The sequence below is a fragment of the Manis pentadactyla genome, chromosome 6 (genome assembly GCF_030020395.1).
Source record: "Manis pentadactyla isolate mManPen7 chromosome 6, mManPen7.hap1, whole genome shotgun sequence".
Classification (NCBI taxonomy): domain Eukaryota; kingdom Metazoa; phylum Chordata; class Mammalia; order Pholidota; family Manidae; genus Manis; species Manis pentadactyla.
The window spans coordinates 132,729,100-132,749,293 of NC_080024.1; the positions used below are offsets into that span (position 1 = coordinate 132,729,100).

At 36.4% G+C, this 20,194-nt stretch overlaps 1 protein-coding gene across 5 annotated transcripts in view; it reads left to right on the plus strand.

Moving 5' to 3' along the window:
* Positions 1-19,888, plus strand: part of ARK2N (arkadia (RNF111) N-terminal like PKA signaling regulator 2N) — an 80,895-nt gene extending 61,007 nt beyond the window's left edge. For 2 of the 5 annotated variants that reach the window (XM_036918684.2, XM_036918681.2), the window contains exons 3-5: positions 2,640-2,822; positions 11,574-11,700; positions 19,495-19,888. In XM_036918684.2, coding sequence (XP_036774579.1) covers positions 2,640-2,822; positions 11,574-11,700; positions 19,495-19,684 — 500 coding nt within the window. In that variant the 3' untranslated portion in view covers positions 19,685-19,888. Of the gene's footprint in view, positions 1-2,639; positions 2,823-11,573; positions 11,701-14,590; positions 14,659-19,494 lie in introns of all 5 variants that reach the window. The other 3 variants (XM_057504150.1, XM_057504151.1, XM_036918687.2) reach the window with 3 other exon arrangements.
* The last annotated feature ends 306 nt before the right edge of the window (positions 19,889-20,194 follow it).

The following is a 20,194-nucleotide window of genomic DNA, read 5'->3' on the forward strand; positions in this document are numbered from 1 at the left end:
ACTATTTTGATGTTCTTGAAAATCAAAATAATCTCAGTAGCAGTGTAATTGTTTTAACTGCATAAAGGAATAATCAAGTGAGAGGAAGAAGAGTATCTCCATGTTTTATTTCATCCTGTAATGAATTAATAGTCAAATTGGAAGCACATAGCTGTTTCTGTAAGAAATGTGCTGAATTTTCCTAGCTCCTAGTGGTTTAATTTTCTTTCTTTTTTAAACTTCAAGAAGTACTTCTTTTAAAAGGCAGGTAAAATCACCATAGGATCTTCACTGTCTCTTAATGCTGTGCAGCAAGAATCACTTTTTAAAAGAATATTACAAATTGTCACCATCAGTTAGCTAATATTCACTTAGTGGTTGTATACAGAGTCCAAGCCTGATGCTAAGAGTTTTAAACATATCTTACTTAATCTTGGTTTGCTAATGATAAGTATAAGATGAACTTTGAACATAAGATCATTAATTGTGGTTTCTTTTTGGGAGACAAAAGTTGGAAAGGCAACCATTCCTTTATTTTGTTAAAGTTTGTATAGTATGACTTGTCATTATTTGAATATAATGGAAATGAGAAATGGCACTGACAATTTATTTTAACTTTTAAGTGTAATTAAAATATGAAAATACTGCTTTGTTCATGATGAATACTAAATTTAAGCTAAGCTATAAAGTGTGCTGTTTGGAAATACGGAAGATACAAGAATGAAGCCAGATAACAAGTTTATGCTTATATTTCCTACTGATGAAGACTTTGAGACAAGTTATTTCCATGGGTAGGTGATGTTATTCTGCATGTACATATACACTTATACTTTTGCATGATTATACGTGTAGGAGTGGTACAATTTTGACTTGACTGTTGACCTGTTGCCTCAATTTGGTGATTGTGGGAGTTGGGTGTGAGGACAAGAAGTTGTGAATGGTATTAGTGACATAAATTTTAAATCACTATTTATTTTTTTTACAAACATAAAACACTTAATAAAGCCCTTTTAAAAATAGAACATTTGGTCAAATAGTCAATATTGTACTTGACCCTCATATCTTCTGCACCCAAGTAATTGGATATCACATAGTATATTGATTCCATTATAATCATTTTGAACTCTGACGAGAACTCCATAAACGATACAGCTTTCTTTTCTTTTGTAGAAAAGAAAAACCTCAAACATGAGCTAATTTTTTGCTATTTAAACTAAAATCTGTTACCAACTGATACCGAGACTACACTGTTGTATTCTATGAATTTGATTTACCCTTTTGGGGAATTGGACATTATTTTTAAATAGGCAACTGAAATTGTCATTATCGTCAGAATTTCATTTGTGACATGTCTTCTTTATACAGTGGCACTTAACTCATTTGCTTTTATGTTTGGTCACTTTTTATTTTTAAAATGTTGCTACATAAACCTGTGGTTTGGGAACTTAGTTTTTAAGGGATTAAATACCCCAAATGTGTTCATGTTTTGTTCAGTGACAATTTACACAATGGATGTTTGTATTAAAACAGTAATCCTTCATTGTGTTCTAGTTTAATGATTCATTGGCATATGTATTCCTTCATAGTCAACAGTTTCATAAAATAGGTGTGTTTAATGTTAATTTGTTGGGTGATGTTAAAGAATCTTTATGGAAATAAATAATCTGCCTGTACTTCATAAATAGCTGTTGGGGAGAAATAGCATTCCTTAATTTCTCTGTTTTTGCTGTTATATTAGAAAAAGGGTAGCATTAGCATTTTAAAGCATGTATCTACTCTACAAGCATGAATATTGAATTATTTTAGCATGAATCACTGCCATGAAGTTATTTTGGAACTCAGCTACCTTTTTCAGCTATTTAGGGTGATTTGAAGGTAGAAAGGATCTCTTAGTTTTCCAGCAAGAACTATAATATCATCCTTTAAAATAACCCATAAGGTTGTGTATAATTTACTTGGAGTGTGAGCTGGTTGTCTTTCTCAGGAAAGTTATTTCCATGGGTACCCCATGTGGGGTAGCTCATAAGACATCCAAAGCAAAATCCTGAAGATGATTTTGTGAATATTGTCTTTTTGTAAAATGTTGTAAAATTTGAAATCCTTGATATTATAAAAGGGCTTTACTGGAAATAGACACATCAATCATGTAGAGCTCTTAATGTTAACTTTCTTTAGAAAGTAGGAAAATATGTGTTTGATTTTGTTCTCTGAATCTACGAGGGACTTTTAGTATTAGCTGCTAAGAGAAGGAACTAGATTCATTCTCTTAAAAAATATAAATTGAGTTTTAATAGTTTGCATCAGTTTTTTCCTTTAGAAAAATCAGCTTCACTTTCTCTGTGGAGTCTTCCCCTTTTTCTTAATCTTTTGCTCTTTAGGAGTATAACACAAATTCAGTGTAACTTTGTTTGGTATAGTCTTGTCTTCGTTCTTCATAACACTCCTTTTTCTCCTTCCTAAATGTGTCCCTCATCTTTGTAAACTTGGGTTATCTTTTCCACTTTCACATCATGTACAAAATATTAGATGTATAAAGTGCAGCTTTTCTGACCAGATAGAATAATAAAATAAAGACAGTTGGCATTTAGAGGGCTCTTAGTTGCAGAAGTATTTTTCACCCCACAAGTTAGATACAAGTATACATTTTCTTTCCTCCTTAGATGGACCTCCAGTTGTAGCTCATTATGATTTGTCTGACACCAACTCTGACCCAGAAGTGGTAAATGTGGACAATTTATTGGCGGCTGCAGTAGTTCAAGAGCACAGTAATTCTGTAGGAGGCCAGGACACAGGAGCTACCTGGAGGACCAGCGGGCTTCTAGAGGAGCTGAATGCGGAGGCAGGTTGGTCTCCCCACCCTCTCCTGTCTCTAATGGTATAATGTGCATGTGTCCTGGAAGCTGATTTCCTTGTGGTGGACCCTGCTAAGGAGAGCAGGCCAACTGGAGACATCTGGCATTAGATGATTGTGACTATCCAGGGTGTCATTTATAACTGAAAAGGAGATGTGGGGTAGCACGTCATTTGTCTTTCCTAATCAGAAGGAAGCAAAAATGAGAATATATAAGACATTAATTGTAGGCCTAGGTAGATTTCAGTAGTTGTAGTTCTAGGATTAAAAATGCCTAACGTATATGGAAACCACCCAGATGACTTAATACTCCCCCTTGCCAGTCCCATCCCATTTCTCAGTGGTTTCCCTCACTTACCTCTGCACAGAGACCTTGCAGCTCGGGGAGGGAGTCAGCTTGCTGGTGGGGCTGGTCCTATGCAGTGTTGCACTGTTTCTTCTGCCTGTCAGTGTGCAGTGTAGTGTCACTGTTAATTCTGCAGCAGTTCTCACATTTGTCTTTTCTGAACCCTTTTCTTCCAGTTTCTTCCTCTGTTATCTCAGAAAGTTGCTCCCTGTCTTGCATTATTTATCTTGATTTTGTGATGATTCTTAAGAGTGGTATTTACTCAGTAAAATCTCATTGTTACTACCTTTGAAAATTTTGCACAGTGCCTCCAAGTTTGCTTCAGTATGGTCCTCAAAACTCTTTCAATATTCTTTGTAATTTAAACCTTTTTGTAAAAGTACTAGTACTTTTTTAAGAAAAGGGGGAGGGGATTAAGAGATTGCTTATGTAGTGTTATTTTCTTAGTTCAGTGGTATGGAAAGAGTATAGTTTTCTAGTTAAAAATTGCGTTGGCTTTTATGAGCTAATCTAGTAACTTAATCACTTTGTATGGTATGTTTTTAGGAAATGAATTTTGTATTACAAAAATAACTGGATTATAACATAACTATATGAATGATACTGAAATTGTTTTACATTGAAATTGTTAGGAAATGAGAAAGAAAACAGTTCTATATCATTGTCCTTAATTCTTTCTTTTGTAATTTTTGGAAGTAAATAAAAATCTCTTTGTTGTACTTCTGATTAATTGTGGCTGTTTTGGAGCATGACTTGGTTTTGGTTTTAACTGTTCTGACTGCTTACTGCATATTTAACCTTGGACAAGGTGTTTTTCTTCTCTGAACTTCAATTTTTATATGTATAAATGCTGTGCCTAACAGGGATCTTTTACCGATTTGATATTATGTATAACTACTTTTAAAAAGAAGTGATACTACTTGAAATCAAAGGACACTAGTTGGACCACATTTTGTATGCTACATATTCCTAAGTTATAGAATTTGTATACTGGATAGTTTATCTTCATTTTTCATCCATTGATAATTAAGTGATCTTTTCTACTTCAGTTTTATTTTCCTGTTTACTTAGTCTTGCCATTAAATGTAGACCACTTTATAGTAAATGCTCGGGATAAGCATGAACTATTTCTTTTTTTTTTTTGCTTTCATGTAGAGAACTTTATATTAGTTTGAATGATATGGACTTGTTAATACTTAATTTTTTCACCTACAACAAATCCAGCAATTTCATATGTTTCAACCTAATAGTGTAAGATCTGGGGTCTAAAAAGTACTATTAAAGTCACCAGTGTTGGGATAGCATCACATTTTCAGATTCAACTAATTATCAGCTTGATTACTTAAAACATCATTAGCCTTTTTGTGCTCTATTGATTGTCTTTTTGGATTTCAGACACACAGAGTTATGAAGTATATATCATTCAGGTACCTACCACAATTTATCTTAAGAAATAAAACATGGCAAAAACGTGAAGAAACAAGCATGCATGGCTTCAACTCTGTTTCCTTTCCTTTTCCCCTCTCACTCCAAAGCTGTCCTGAGTTAGGTATTTGATGTTTGATATTCCTGTGTATTTCTTCACATTTTTACTGCATTTGTCATATATCTGTAAACAAGCATGTTTTAATACTATTTGGTATTGAACATAATCATTTGCAACTTGCTTTTTTTAGTTCAAGGTTTTGTGAGCTTTATTTTTGTTAATAAGAATGGCTCTAGTTTATTCATTTTTCCTTGCTATTTAGTATTGTATTGTATGCCTATTATCACAGCTGACTTACCCATTCTCTTACTAGATGTTTAAGGTGCTGTTCCAAATGATGCTGCCATTAACATTTCTTACATATGTCTCTTTTGGTACATATGTGATGATTCTCTAGGATAGGATATATATATATATACAGAAAGCATATGTGTGTATTCAACCATCAATAGAGTGTGTATAGATTTTTGTGTATCACAGGTCACGATCATCACTGTTCAGATCCCCATGACATTTTATTATAAAGCCATTTATTGGCTCATTCAGAGTCTTTTTTTTCCCCCCTAAATCATTGTGGGCATATAATAAACAAAACCTAGTAATATACTCTAGTCTTGAGGTAATTGTCATACTGGGGACCTATAGTGCAAATTTGAATATACTTACAGTGTTAAAACAAAATGTTAGCAGAACTTATGCTTGATTGGCAGGTTATAGTTTTGAGACTTGAGCTATTAGTAGCAATTAGATGGTCGTTCTTGTGGTTTAAGATAAATGTTCTAATGGTTAATCTGAGTCTTCCTTTTCTCCCTCCCAACAAAATAAAAACTGAGTCACTGAACAGACTATTTAGGGGATCTCACAACAGGACTGTAGTTCTACTCCATTTGGGATCACATAAGTAATCATTGTGGATAGAGTAATAGCTTGCTTCTTTTTCCATTTTCCAAGCAATTTAGGTGATGTTCTTCTATGCAAAATAGTTGTTACTGTTCAGTTTTAGTTTTAACCAAGGCAAAATAATTGAAATTAGGAAAGCCACTGGTCAAAAGACCCAAACTTTCCATTTCAGTTCTTGCCTTGTGCTTACTTTTTCTCACTTGATACTAAAATTGAACAGTGTAGTAGGTGGCAGCCTACTGCCAGTTAGCCTGGTTTTGAACCAGCAGCCACTTACAAACTCTGTGAATCCAGGTAAATTATATAAAGCCTCAGTTTTTTCCTATCTACACACCTGAAATAAAACTAGTATCCACCCCCAAAAATTATTGTTAACCATTAAGTGAAATAATTTATATAATATGCTTAGTACAGGATACAGCACAGAGTAGACCCTTGGGAATGGTAACCAACATTATGTTAATATTCTTATGCTGAAGTAGGCTAAGTAGGGAAGTGATTAATGGACCTGATCAGTGGATTTGATTGACTTTCCTGTCCTCGAATGAATTGCTCTTCATGAATTAGGATTTCCTAAACTTTGCCTGAGCATAAAAATTACCTGGAGTGCTTAATGAAAATTAAAAGACTTCTAGGTTTTTCCTTGAAGATTTTGTGAGTAGATCTGACATGGGGTCTGGGACATCTGTTTTAAGTAATCACTCCCAGGTAACTTGCATTGACATGTTTAGGAAACTGTACATCAGTATATTTGAAAATGGCTTAATTTCTGTTTATTGCTAGATAGTTCACTATAAACATAAATGTAGATGATGCTAAGAGAAGCAGAAGTCTGAGGTACTCTTACTACAGAAGGCCTATAATTGCAGTGAACTAAGTTTATTTAGAGCCTTTTTTTCCCCCCTAGGAAATTAAAAATTCTAAAGAAATGACTGGCAGGCTAGAGGCATTTTCTCTAACCTTAAGCTAGAGATGGTAATCTTGATTTGTCTATAACACAAACTTAGCTGTAGTACAGAGAAACAATGTTGAGTTTCCTGTTCTTAGTGTGGGGCTTTTTTTAAAAAAAATAATTAATTTTTTAAAATTTTTTTGAAGAACATTATGTTTACTAGGCTCTCCCCTACCCCAAGTCCCCCTCACAAACCCCATTACAGTCACTGTCCATCAGCATAGTAAGATGTTGTAGAATCACTACTTGTCTTCTCTGTGTTGCAAAGCCCTCCCCTTTCCCCCACCTCCCACATTATACATGCCAATCATAGTACCCCCTTTCTTCTTCCCCGCCCTTATCCCTCCCTACCCTCCCATTCTCCCCAGTCTCTTTCCCTTTGGTAACTGTTAGTCCATTCTTGGGTTCTGTGATTCTGCTGCTGTTTTGTTCCTTCAGTTTTTCTTTTGTTCTTATACTCCACAGATGAGTGAAATCATTTGGTATTTGTTTTTCTCCACTTGGCTTATTTCACTGAGCATAATACCCTCTAGCTCCATCCATGTTGTTGCAAATGGTAGGATTTGTTTTCTTCTTACGGCTGAATAATATTCCATTGTGTATATGTACCACATCTTCTTTATCCATTCATCTACTGATGGACACTTAGGTTGCTTCCATTTCTTGGCTATTGTAAATAGTGCTGCGATAAACATAGGGGTGCATCTGTCTTTTTCAAACTGGAGTGCTGCATCCTTAGGGTAAATTCCTAGAAGTGGAATTCCTGGGTCAAATGGTAAGTCTATTTTGAGCATTTTGAGGAACCTCCATACTGCTTTCCACAATGGTTGAACTAATTTACATTCCCACCAACAGTGTAGGAGGGTTCCAGTGTGGGGCTTTTTGTAATTAAACCAGAATGGTTTTGTTTCTGTTATTAGCACTTTAAAGTTAATGAATCAATCTTGTGAAGATCATATTTGATAGGTTCCTCTTATACCTCCTTCACATGGACTCTTAGGGTTTTAGATTTCTGTCCTCCACTTCCCCCACTTTTTAAAGTTGTTTTTGAAAAAACTAACACAGGGTAATAGTTTTCTTGTTTTAAAACTAAATGAGTAGTGACTTAAGATACTACTAACCTTTTCTGTACTTAACATGTTGCTGTCATCAGTATGTAATAATTTCCTTTTAATGTGCTGCATATAGTCTCAGGACTAGTTCTTATCCAAAATATTTTGATTCAAAAAATAGCTACATTATTTCTTTTGAAGACAAAAGGAAAAGACACTTTTTGCCATGATTTTTACCACTTTTTCTATGCTTCTTTCTCTTTTAAAAAAAAAATTTTATTGAAGTATTGTTGATATACAATCTTACGTTGGTTTCAGATGTACAACACAGTCGTTCAACAGTTACCCATATTATTAAATCCTCACCCCTTCTAGTTCTATGCTTCTATGCTTCTTTCTGATTTACTTATGTGATGAAAAGGTCTGTAGTGGGAGGAAAGCAATTTAGAATTTTCTCATCAAGTGAATGAAGTTGTCTTTCCAAAGAGCTACACAGGCAAAGACCTATACAGAGACAGCCAGCTGCCACAAGCTAAATATAAGTCCTCTGATTTATTTTCAGTTTAATATATGGCAATTGTGGTATTTACTCATCCTAGAACAGGAGAACACTGACAGCATTTGAAGAACCTCCTCAGACCATCTTTGACTCACTTTTGTGTATGCTGTAAGGCATTGCTCTGCCATTGGATTCCTGTGAGGTCATGAGGCGGGTAAGGCAGTGGGGCATGGGACAAAGGCCAGAGAATGTCAGGCTCTGTACAGGAGCGTCCAAAGGATTGTGTGACACGCTGAAGAGGGTTACATTGAGAGAAAAGGACTAATTGTCCTGGCTCTGAAATAGAAGAGGGATGCATTCCTGGCGCTTGGACAATGTCTTGGTGTTTCTTGTAGAGCATGGCGCCTTGTAGAGCACAGCCTTGGTGTGGGTCCCAGCTGACTTATCTGAGTAGCACATTTTATCTAAGGCTTGTATAGGAAGGGTAGCAAAACTCTCACACCATTAGCCTAGAGTTGCTAACATTCACCAGGAAATTGGTGCGTAGCCCATCACTTATGTCCCATATTTTTTCTTGTACTGATTTGTACTAAGTAATAAAGATATCAGCTACAAGAGCAGACCCGATTTTAAGTTATCAACTATAGGGCATCATACACGTTTTATAAATGCCATCAGGGTTAGGTTACAATTTTTATAGCCACAGTTGCACTACCAGAAGGTTTGGATTGATCTTACAATGTGAAAGCAGGATGTAAATTAGTAGTTTCTGGATTCATAATGATGCACAAAGAAGAATCTTAACTATTGGTGATCGTTACTTTGTTTTTCCTAAGAAATTGCAAAATTATAAGCAAAAGTAGCATCGTAATTTTTCATTTCTTCCCTCTTCTTAAATGGAGTGTTATTCCCAGGTCTGAAATGAGGCTACGTAGGTAGTAGGGGTAGGGTGTGAGTCTCATCACTGAAGACTGGTTTTTCAGAAATATTGATGACCGAGACACTACAGAGAACATTCCACAAGTTGGAATTATAAGTTGAACTATGGAGATAGAATTGGACACAGATATTAAGAATTAACCAATTATGTTGTGTTCTTTCTGTGTTTTGTCTTTTTCATGTTTTCTTAATTACTGTTGCTTAAAAGATTTGAGTAATTGAGGAAGAGTTTGGTTCCTATAATCTGCCTTTTTAGTTTGGCTAAATTCAATTAGCTTGTTTTTTTTAGGATGAGAAAGGCTTGTGAGTCTACCACAGGGGCCTTTAAGTGCCTCTTGGGGCTCAGCTTCTTCTTAGTGAATAGGGATGTAGAGTTTTGGGATGCTCATCCAGGTAAGTAATGAGTATTTACATAATAATGATAGCAGGACTTAAAAGTGGGGAGAGAGAAGCTAAGCTGGAATGAGTCAAGCCGTCCTGCAGTCAGTATGTGATGGTGAAAGGGAAACATCCTGGAAGGTTAAGGGCTGCTGGTGTTGGTATATGAGGATGGAGGACAGTAATTTATAAGAGATTCTGTTCCCAAAACTGAGATGTAGGAGCAACCTCAGAGGACTACAGAGAAGACAGTATTTTTAGGAGAGTCAGGATTCCACAGGGAGGTGAAGAGAAAGTTCAGTGTAGTTTTCCATTAATCTGTCATTCCAGAGGGCAATGGAAAAGTTGTAGTAATAGGGGGTGGCTGAAACAAAGCAGAGTAACAGAGTGGAGGATAAGACAAAGGGAAAATGGATGGTCCTAGAGGTTTGTATTTTGTAGGTGGCCAAGAGGGTGGAAATTCAATGCTTTACTTCTCATAACTACTGGTTTCCTTCTTACCTCTCTTCCTAATGCTTTTTCCTTTTCCTTCGGAGGCTTTTCTGTACTCTTTTAAAACCACTTCCTGTTGTGCCCAGCTGGCAAAATCTGATACCTGGATGCACATTTGGAGCCCATATGCACACTTATTCTAAGCATAGCAAGAGAAAAGCATGTAGTTGAGTTAAGGGTCATGTTAACCCCCCTGGCTCTCAGCACTGCCCAGCAGTTTGCATTTTTTCTTAGGCAGCATTCTCTCTTCATAGTGGCTACTTCACTTTTCTAAACCCCTTTCCACGCCTGTGCTCTGCAGGTGGCCTTGCCATCTCAGGGATGGGTTATAGGGTCAGCGAGTGTAAAAATTCTAAGGCTTTTGCTTTGGACTGTCTAACTTTCCAGAAGGGTTGCTGAAAGTTGGCGGGAGTATGGAAGTAGGTTTTCACAATAACCTTAAAGCATTGAAGTAAGTGATGGGAGTGGGAGGTGGGGAATTGTGTGTGTAAAATTTTACTGACATTGGTTTAGTTTATATGAAGTGTCACAAAGAAATGGAGAAATAATTTTATATCAGAAAATAATATATTTAAATAAAAGTACCCTTTTTTAAAGAGCAAATGAGAATTTGTACCTGCTGCAACTTTATTCCGTGTCAACTCCAAGATACTCTAAAATTTAACCTTTTAAATCAGAATATTCAAGAACTGGGTACGTAGGCCGAAATACTTTAACGCTTGTTAGAATTTTTTGTGTAATTGTATATTTTGATGCTATGCTATTAGACTTCATTGAGAGAGAGTTCTGTGGAGAGCATGTTTTCTCTGATGGGGGAGAATGTGTTTTACTGCACCATGTAATAGATGCTTTATGAAGAGCCTTGCAAAAAAGTCCTTACATGTTCCAGTGCCACAAATTGTTGTGCTTTCCCAGAATATGTTTATTTCTGTCTAATGAGAACTGTCAGCAATGTACAGGTTATATATCAGTTGTTCAGAGCAAAAATTGTGATCTGCTGCTAGCCTTTCCTTTTAGATATGGTTTTAGGTCAGATTTCGGCAACTCTGCATTCCATTTGAGAAAATTGTTAAAATTGTTTAAAACTTAGAAAGTGTTGTTCAATCTTTCATAAAGCATCCTAGTATAAATATAATATTAATGATATTTCTGTTTTTTATTTCATTTTATACCTTTGAGCTTTTCTGGTTTAGAATTTTGTTCTATTAAAATGATAAACAGTAGAGAATCCCATTGTCCTCTAGGTGGTGGCAAACCTGTTATACAGGTCATTTAAAAGCAGATGAGTTGAATGCAAAGAACATTATGGAATAAAATATAGAGTATTATCACAGCTTATGTGTATCTATATTTAGATACATGTATTTACCCAAAAGTACTAAAAGTTTTTTCCCGTAAGGAATAGGAGTAGAGTGAAAGATTGAGAGTTCTTACTTTTATGTACTTCATGTTGTTTGAACATTCTTTTAGCCATAAGCATGTATTCTCTTTAATTTAAAAAAAAGCACGTTAAGAAAAAAATAGAACATTGCCTCAGCTTATTTGACATGGGTGTAACATAGAAGTTTCACTATAGCAAGCTCTCCTAAGGCCATTCTGTTTTTTGGTTAAACCTGGCTGAAAAATCCATCAGTGACTTGTTTGTGCTGATTGTAAGAAGTTAAACTGTACTGCTTAACTTTTCCCCTGTTCCTCTCAGGTCATTTGGATCCAGGATTCCTAGCAAGTGACAAAACATCAGCTGGCAGTGCACCACTCAATGAAGAAATTAATATTGCCTCTTCAGATAGTGAAGTGGAGATTGTGGGAGTTCAGGAACATGCAAGGTAGGATATTAATTGGAGCATTCTGATATTTTAAAATGTGAGGTTTGTTTTACCAGAAAAATGGTTTGGCCTCATGGCATGGCTGGCATGAATGATGGGAGCTATTTCTCAGTTTCCTTTGGCTTAGAAATACTTTCTGATTAGATGTGATATGAGTCTCAGAATGTATTGCATATTGTCTCATATGAAGAACATCTCAACCATACATGCGTGCGAACTAGAACTGTTTTTCTCTTTTGTAGCAAATGCCTAGAGAGGCTTGATGGATTCCCCCCCGACCCCATTAATATTTTCTTGCTTTTCACTTTATCTTGAAGTAGATTGGGAGCAAATATTGGTAAATATGCATCTGATGTCATAACTCTTTTGCTTGTTTCCTAGAGCACCTCTCCTTGTCTATCATTAAAACTTGTAAGTTACTTTGGTCTCTTCCTAACAGTGTATTTCTAGTGATGTTCATGTGACTCAGGGAGTTCTGTTTCTTAGTATTAAGAAAGGCATAAGATGTCAAATTACTGTATAGTATTAGGAAAATAATTTTATAAAGTTTGGCATTCTTTAAGGTAGGGGTCAACAAACTAGCCAACAGGCCACATCTGGCCTGCTGCCTGTTTTTGTGTGGACCTCAAGGTAAGCATGGTTTTTACATTTTTAAATGGTTGGCAGAAAAAAATCAGAAGACTGATGTTTTGTGACATGTGAAAATTATATGAAATTGAAATAAAATTTATCCATAAACAAAGTTTTATTGAAACAGAGCCATGCTTTTTTATTTATGTATTGTCTGTGGCTGTTTTTACACTTTAGTGGCAGAGTTGAGAAGTTTGAGCAGACAACTCATACTAGTTGCCATCTAACCCTTTGCAGAAAAAACTTACTTTTGCTTTAAGATAGATAGATACCTTCCTAAAGAGTTGGTTGCAGCACTCTCAGAGGTATTCCTGAAGAACATATGGAGCAAAAATGTAGCCTTTGGAAAACCTGTGTTCTGTATAGCACACACCTTTTCTCCTATGCTACAAGAGTAAATTGTGATTTTTCTGAATTCCCCAGAAGGTATGTAACATAATATCCATGTTACATGTTACCTTGCTTTTAGATCTGATTTTACTCTGATTAGCAAGGTAATAAAACATTCACCAGCATTTCTTCTGTAGCTTATATAGAAGGTGAACTTAGGAGTGGAGAGTGGGGGCAAAGTACACATGCATATAAATTGAGAGTACCTTCTCTGAGAACTGCTTATACTTTCTGAGAACATTTTTTGATTAAGCAGAAGCATGTATAACATGCTGTGTCCCCAAAAGTGGCTAATTCTCTTCATCAGAACTAATATCATCCTAGCACGTCATCCTCTATCCTATATTTATGCTATAAGAGGCTGCAGAGCTGCTGCTTTTTTTCTTTTCTCTTTTTAATGGTTGTTTCTCCTATTCCAATGGGAAAATTTTTCATTCTTCAATCTTCCCTTTATCTCATTTTTTTCCTTCTTATTTTCTGCCTTAACCAAGAACATTTTCCTATTAGGTACTTTCCATTTTTCTGTCTATTCGTCAAGCCGACCTATCTATCAGATAAGAAGATATAATTTCTTATTTCTTCCTTTAATTCAGCATGTGTTTGCCATTAGCTTATTTCACCATTGTTCCTTATAATGTAGAAGACATTATTATTTAAGCCCTATGTCTAGAATATTACAGTATTTTTTTTTTGGTATCATTAATCTACAATTGCATGAGGAACATTATGTTTACTAGACTCCCCCCATCACCAAGTCCCCCCCACATACCCCATTACAGTCGCTGTCCATCAGCGTAGTAAGATGCTATAGAATCACTACTTGTCTTCTCTGTGTTATATTACAGTATTTTTTTATTTCAGACTCCCTACTAAAAACTTTACCCTGCCTATTCACAGGTTGATGTAAGTAAATTATCTTCAGTTATGCCAGAAGCACATTATCTATTCACCAACTTCCTCATGAGTTACAGTTCAAATTTTAATTCATTGTTATTTATATATTTCTACTTAAGTAGGAAAGAGTAGGTAGTGACCTGTGTTGTTTATCTAATCTCTTACTCTGTGCTGAGACATATTACTTGGTCAAGTTCTCAATTAACTTCCACCAAGCTTTCCTTCTTAATGTTCCCCGAAATGTTACAGAGTGAGCCACCCTTCTTTTCTGCTTCTTTGTTCAACTTTTCTTCCATCATGAAATTTTTACTTTCCTTTTCTACCAATATTTATGGTATCTGGAGTTAAAATTATCATTATATTACTATTAAAACTTGGAAATTTAATTCTAAGTCCCTGCCACCTCCAAGACACAAACACAGACAGACACAAATTATCTCTAGGACCCTTATCTGAACTCACTAAGTCTTTTATCCAGATTGTCGTTTTATTCTGTAGACATGTTTGTTCTACTCCTGAACTCAGTCAGTGACTTTGGCTACTAACATTACTTCCAATGACTTTTTCTTACAGGCTCTGAGGCATACAGATGTCTTTTATTCTGATCCTTTGGTTTGAATTCTGGGGAAATCACAACTTGGCAGTGACACATTCTGAAATCTCAGTGGTGGTGAATACTGTCTGTACGACAGAACGAAGAATTGGCAGATTTTGTTGGAGTACTTTGAATTGACACATCTATCATTTTAAGGGGATCTTTTAATTTGGCTCTGGGTTTAGGACTGGGTAGAGTCTCAATGACTCTTTGCTGTCTTTCTGAGAAAATTTTCCCTTTGTTTAAAAGAAGCCTGATAGTCTTTTCAGACATTGAGATTAAAAAGCTGAGAAGCAGGTGGGGGAAGAGGCTTTCTTGTGGTTGCTTCAGAATTGCCCTTTTGGGTGTCTGTATCTCATCTGGAATTTATTTCTTTTACAGGTCATGGGTTGCAGTTATGAAGTATTGATGGGCTTCTGGCAGGGTTATCGCTTGGAAAAAGGTTTTAGGTTTTGATCCACATCTTTTTTGTTCTAATTTGATTTGCATGCATAGATGTTGTGTTTGGATTTAGTTTTCCTGTTCTTATTTTTTCTGTTGATATTCTACCTTGTTATGGTCTTCCTGAGAATTTTAAAAACTCAAACTTGGTCCTTGAGTTGTTCTCTTAGGGATTGTGGTTGCTCTGGCTTGCATTGGGTGCCATTTTTCCATATTGGAAGCATTTTTTTTACTTTTGCACTCAGTAATTGTAGTTGTGATGTGTCTTTTTTGATGATAAAGTTATTTTTCATTTCTTGCATGTTAGTATATTTCCCTGCTCTTTTATTTTAGATTTTGATGTGTTCACTTAGCTTCTGTGCTTCTTCTAGTCATAGGCTAGAATGCATGCTTTCAGAACTAATGGTTGAATGCATCTTTTATGGCTGCCTTGTTTTGCTGTGATGAACTCTTGACATTACCTAAATGTTATCATTTCCAGGTATTAATTTTTTAGACAGTCCAGTTTTCCAGGATGTTCTTTGCCAATGAGGTGGAGACTTTCCCAACATCTCTAGTTCTTCTGTGCCTACTTAATTTTGCTAGTTTTAACTTATGACCCTCATGCCAATATGTTTTGGTTTTTGGTTCTTTTTTCTTCTCCTCTTCTACTGGCCTCATTGGTAATCGCCTAGGTAGATGAATGCATGTAGCACATATTTTTCTGTTATGGACTTTGTTGAAACAGTTCCTTCAGTACTGGTTCTCTGAAGCTTTTGTGAATAATCAGACCCTTAGCTCCTTTCACTGTAGTCTTTGGTTCTGTGGTCATTGATATTATTGTTTGTTCATCCATCAGTAGACGAATTGAAGCAGAAAGACTTTAAAGTCTTTTAAGACTGATGGCTTCGTAGAACCAATTGCTAGCATTAACCCTAAAAAATCCAGAGGGAGGCAGATAAGCATTTCCCTGAACCCGCAAGGATTTAACTTCATCCTCAGTTAGGAAAAATAGTAGGTATGTTATTTAAGAGGTCACTCTTCAGGCTTTGTAAATGAGAGCAAAAATGATTAATCTTTAATGCTGTTTTCTTAGACTAGTAATAACTAACTGACCATCAGAGCCTGCTCTCCTTCTGTGTTTTTTCTTCTTTTCCGCTGTGAAGTCTTCGCTCCTTTATTGGTTTCAGTATATGAAGAGCAGGAAATTATTTCACCAAATTTAAAGTTTTTTGGGGGGAAGTGAGTCCTAAGCATTTTTCACTTATAACACTCAAAATATGACTGTAAGGTGTGTTTTATACCTCTTGTTAGTCATATGCAGATTAAATGCTTTGTGGATACAAACCCTGAATCTGCACTAGAATAGGATTGGACCAATTAAAAAGCAACTGACTATATTCCTACCCCATGTCTTTCATAATGCAGAAAAAGGATATGTAGTAATACATGAAAATGAGTTCTATGTTAGTTGCCTTACAGAATTTTGAGCCTCTCACATCCTTCTTTATAGGACATCTCTAGAGGGCTTGTAGCAATGGTTGTGGTCCCATTTCTTCCTGAAGATTTTTTTCCTTCTGCGTCTAGTACAAATTATTCTGTAATGTATACCATCTTACAAAATAGGTGACATTTTTCTCCAGCACCCTTTGTTTACTAGTTTGACCTTTGTCCCCCTGTACTTAAAAAAAAAATGTGTTCAAAGCTTTGTTCTACCCTCATCCATTTCCTAGCTACTATTTTATTCAAGATGGTTGAGGTTATTAAATCATAAAAAAATTTTGAGTGTTTTATTGGCTTATAACACACAAAGAAAAGTCATAAGCATATACTGTAGTTTTTGCAAACTGCTCATGCCCAAGTAACCAGTGCTTAGACCAAGAAACAAACCCTCCTTGTGCCACCTTCCAGTCATAATCTCCCTCAGCGTTCCTCCACCCCAACCTCACCAGCCCCCTGTAACAACTATACTGACTTCTAACATGATAGTTTGCTTGTATTGTTCAAGATCTGAAAGTCTGATGACTTCAGAAGTCATTGTAGAATACTCTTTAACATTCCTGATAGATGCCCCAGCAGTTGCTTGGGTGTTTAAAAAGCAGTTTTTCCATTTTGTAGTGGCTGTAATTGTGTAGTAATGGTCATCCAAAATTTGCCTTCCAGAAACTGGTTCATGTTTCTTACTCTGCTCTTCTGATCTCTATATCGGATAGAGTAGCTATCCATGGTGCTTCAACTTTATTTTGGGAATTGCACTTCCAATTGCAGTTAATAGGAGACAGGAAAGGTTTTGATGAACAAAGATGGAATCATCACATTCTCCAGAAAATCTAAGTGAGAGAAACAGACTGAGGGTTGAGGTTTGAGTCACATGATGAGGCCTAGTTAGTTGTTCTACCATCCTTAGGTTCTTTGAGGGACTTAAGTGTTTTTCAATTAATTCTCTTTTTTGCCTAAAGTAGCCCAAGTTGGTTTCCAGTAACTGAAATCATTTATAACATAACTACAGATGTGATCTAATTTAATTCAGATAGTTGAAGAAGTGCCTCATCTCCTTATTCTTCTCTCCTTCAGCCATTCCTCAGTAGCAGACACCATCTGTAAATCTCTCGTTCTTCTACACTGTACACTTTCTGGAATATCTGCTTTGCTGTTTATTGAATGACTCCCAGGGGCTAGCCAGTGCCTCTTAAAATCAAATACAGTATAGTACTTTAGGTGTAGTCTGAGGAAAGCATAGTTATTTAATGGAAAATCAACTCCCCAGGGGAGACTTGATTTTGTTTTGCTTCTATGCTTAACTTGCTTAAGACCCTAACAGTTGCCTTTTGACCTTTGTTTTCTCTTTGGTAAAAATGAGAAGATTGGATCTGATCCTTTTCAAAGCCACTACTTCATGTTACGTTGTATGAGTACTTAGGGAGCAGTATAGAGTAACAATTGGGACTAAATACCTATTTTTATTTCAAGGAGTTCTGCCAAAGAATACACTGACTCTTTGTAGACATGGATTCCCTGAATTCTACTAAGTTGCTAGCCAGTTTCACTTCAATTACTGCTTGTACAGATGAAGAACATTATATTTTTTAATTGTTAGCCTGAGCTTTTCTTTGCATCTTCTGACTCTTGATGTGTTTTGCCTTACCTAATTTCCTACACATGCTTGTAAGTAACAACATGATGTGGAAAGCATTGGATCTGAGATCACACCTGGCTTGAAGTTCCTTGACCTACCACTCTCAGGCAGTGTGACCCTGGGCAAATCATGTGACCTCTTTAATCCTCATTTTACTTGTTGGTAGAATATGGATAATAACTTTCACATCTGCCTCTTTTGGGATTGTCAAATGAGGTGAAACTGCATAATAAGCTTAGTGTTCTATTGTCACCAGTCATCAAAACCATTTCTGTGATGTTGAATGGACTCCCTTGGCTGACATTTTCCCATGACTACATGGTCATTTAATCTGAGTGTACTTAATGGGTTGGATAGATTAGGATTAGGCTCTGGAATGTACATCTCTTATTTTAATGTGTTTCACTAGCTAATCTTGAAAATGTAGTAGCCACTGGGTGAGTAGCTCCTTAGCCCATTTCTGAACAGATGATGACCCCTGGTACTGTAACAAATCTTATGTTCTGCCCCCCTGCTGTGGCCTTGAGGAATTTTTTGGCACATCTCTTGGTAAATGAGTCTTTTTCAGGCTAGCATTTGTAGGAGCAGGGCCTCTTGGGAAATTTAAGGGTCCTTTGGCAGTTCTGAAATTAAAGTTGTCCATTGTTACCCTAATGTTCTTTTGAATCTCCTGGTGCAGGTAGTAGTATTGAATAAAAACTGGAATTCTCAAGTGACCCAGCATCACTTACTGTATACACGTTGTTAGAACAGCTGCTCAGGATCCACTGTAATAGTTTATGTGACTAGGATCATGCCACTTGTCACTTCTCACAACACATACGCTACAAAGGGACACTTCTTGTCACTTCTCACATATGCTACTGTTTAGTGATTTAGATGTGAGGATATAAATAGCAGTGATCACTTGAGCTGCCTGCCTTCCTCTCATCTGAATCAAAACTTACTCAGTTGTTCATCCTGGAGGCTCATAGATCTGTCATTTGACTGGAATGTGGAATTCAATATGTCATTGTTTCTGAAACAGTTTCCTTCCAAAGAATTCTTGGTGAGATTTGTCAGCAAGGCATTTCTGTCCCTCTGATAGAACACTTTCAGAGAAGCTAAACTGATTACTTCAGCCTTGTTAACTTTCACAGAACTGAACTAGGAGTGATCCTAAAGTGTAAAACCACGTGTTTCTGTTGCAGCATTTAGGATGTGGAAAATCAGTCCTTTATGCATGACCTGGTACTTACAGACTTTTAGAAATCTGATCTGTAAAGGCATATTACTATTACTGTCTTTGAAGGTACTATTACCAAATATGGCCCAGAACTTGTTTTAAGAATAAGTTTCACCTTTATTTCTTACTGTTTTATTTGTTCAGACTAATATTATTTGGGCATCTTAATTTTCCTCAGGATTCATATGCTGCCCTGTCTTGAAGACCCCAGAGGTTTAGATAAGGTCAGAGAACCATTATTGTATCCATTGTCAGTAACAGATCTAGACATAACTCAGTTTCTGACTGAGACAAGACTCTTAGCCTTTTTTAAGGCTAAACTGAGAGAAAGGAAGAGGGAGACAGATTGACAGATGTGAAGGGAGGGAAGAAAAAGGGATGTTGATCATGGGTTTTGTGAACTTGGATCTTGGTAAGTGTTGACCAGTACTACTGAAGCTACATTGCCTTCTGTTTTTCCATTGGTGCCATTAACTGTGCTTTTGCTCTTCATCTCAATTACAGGTGTGTTCATCCTCGAGGAGGGGTGATTCAGAGTGTCTCTTCATGGAAGCATGGCCCGGGTGCGCAGTATGTCAGCACCCGGCAAACCCAGTCATGGACTGCTGTGCCTCCTCAGCAGACTTGGGCTTCCCCTGCCGAAGTTGTTGACCTTACCTTGGATGAGGATAGCAGACGTAAATACCTACTGTAATACAATGTCACTGTGTTCCCTCTGCACTGTTCCCTTCCACTTCCTCCTCCTCCTCTTTGTGACATGGAAGTTCATTGTCATAGCTTCAGCCTCAGAAGCTGTTGGTGGCATTTGTATAATTGAAACTCATGGAAAATTGACACCCCCTCTGTTTTCTTTGTTTTTTTTTTTTGATTAAAAGAAGTCACTTAGGAAAATAACTCATCACAGAGAAAGGAATTTTTCTTTTTTCCCTCAGTAGGAATATGAGAATGATGAATTTTATTAGACAGATTCATTTTACTTAGTGACTTTCTACCTTAGGAAACTCTGCCTTCCTTATGGAATAATATTTTAATTACCAGGTGAAATGGATTTCAGTTTTTGAATCTCATATTTATTTTTCTGTGTAATAAAGTTAATATCTAGACTTGACCACTGTCAGGCCACCCATTGGCACTCCTACCTTAGGGCATTTGCACACATATTGTTAGTCAGGTCTTTAGTAATGGACCTAGTAGGGCATGTGCA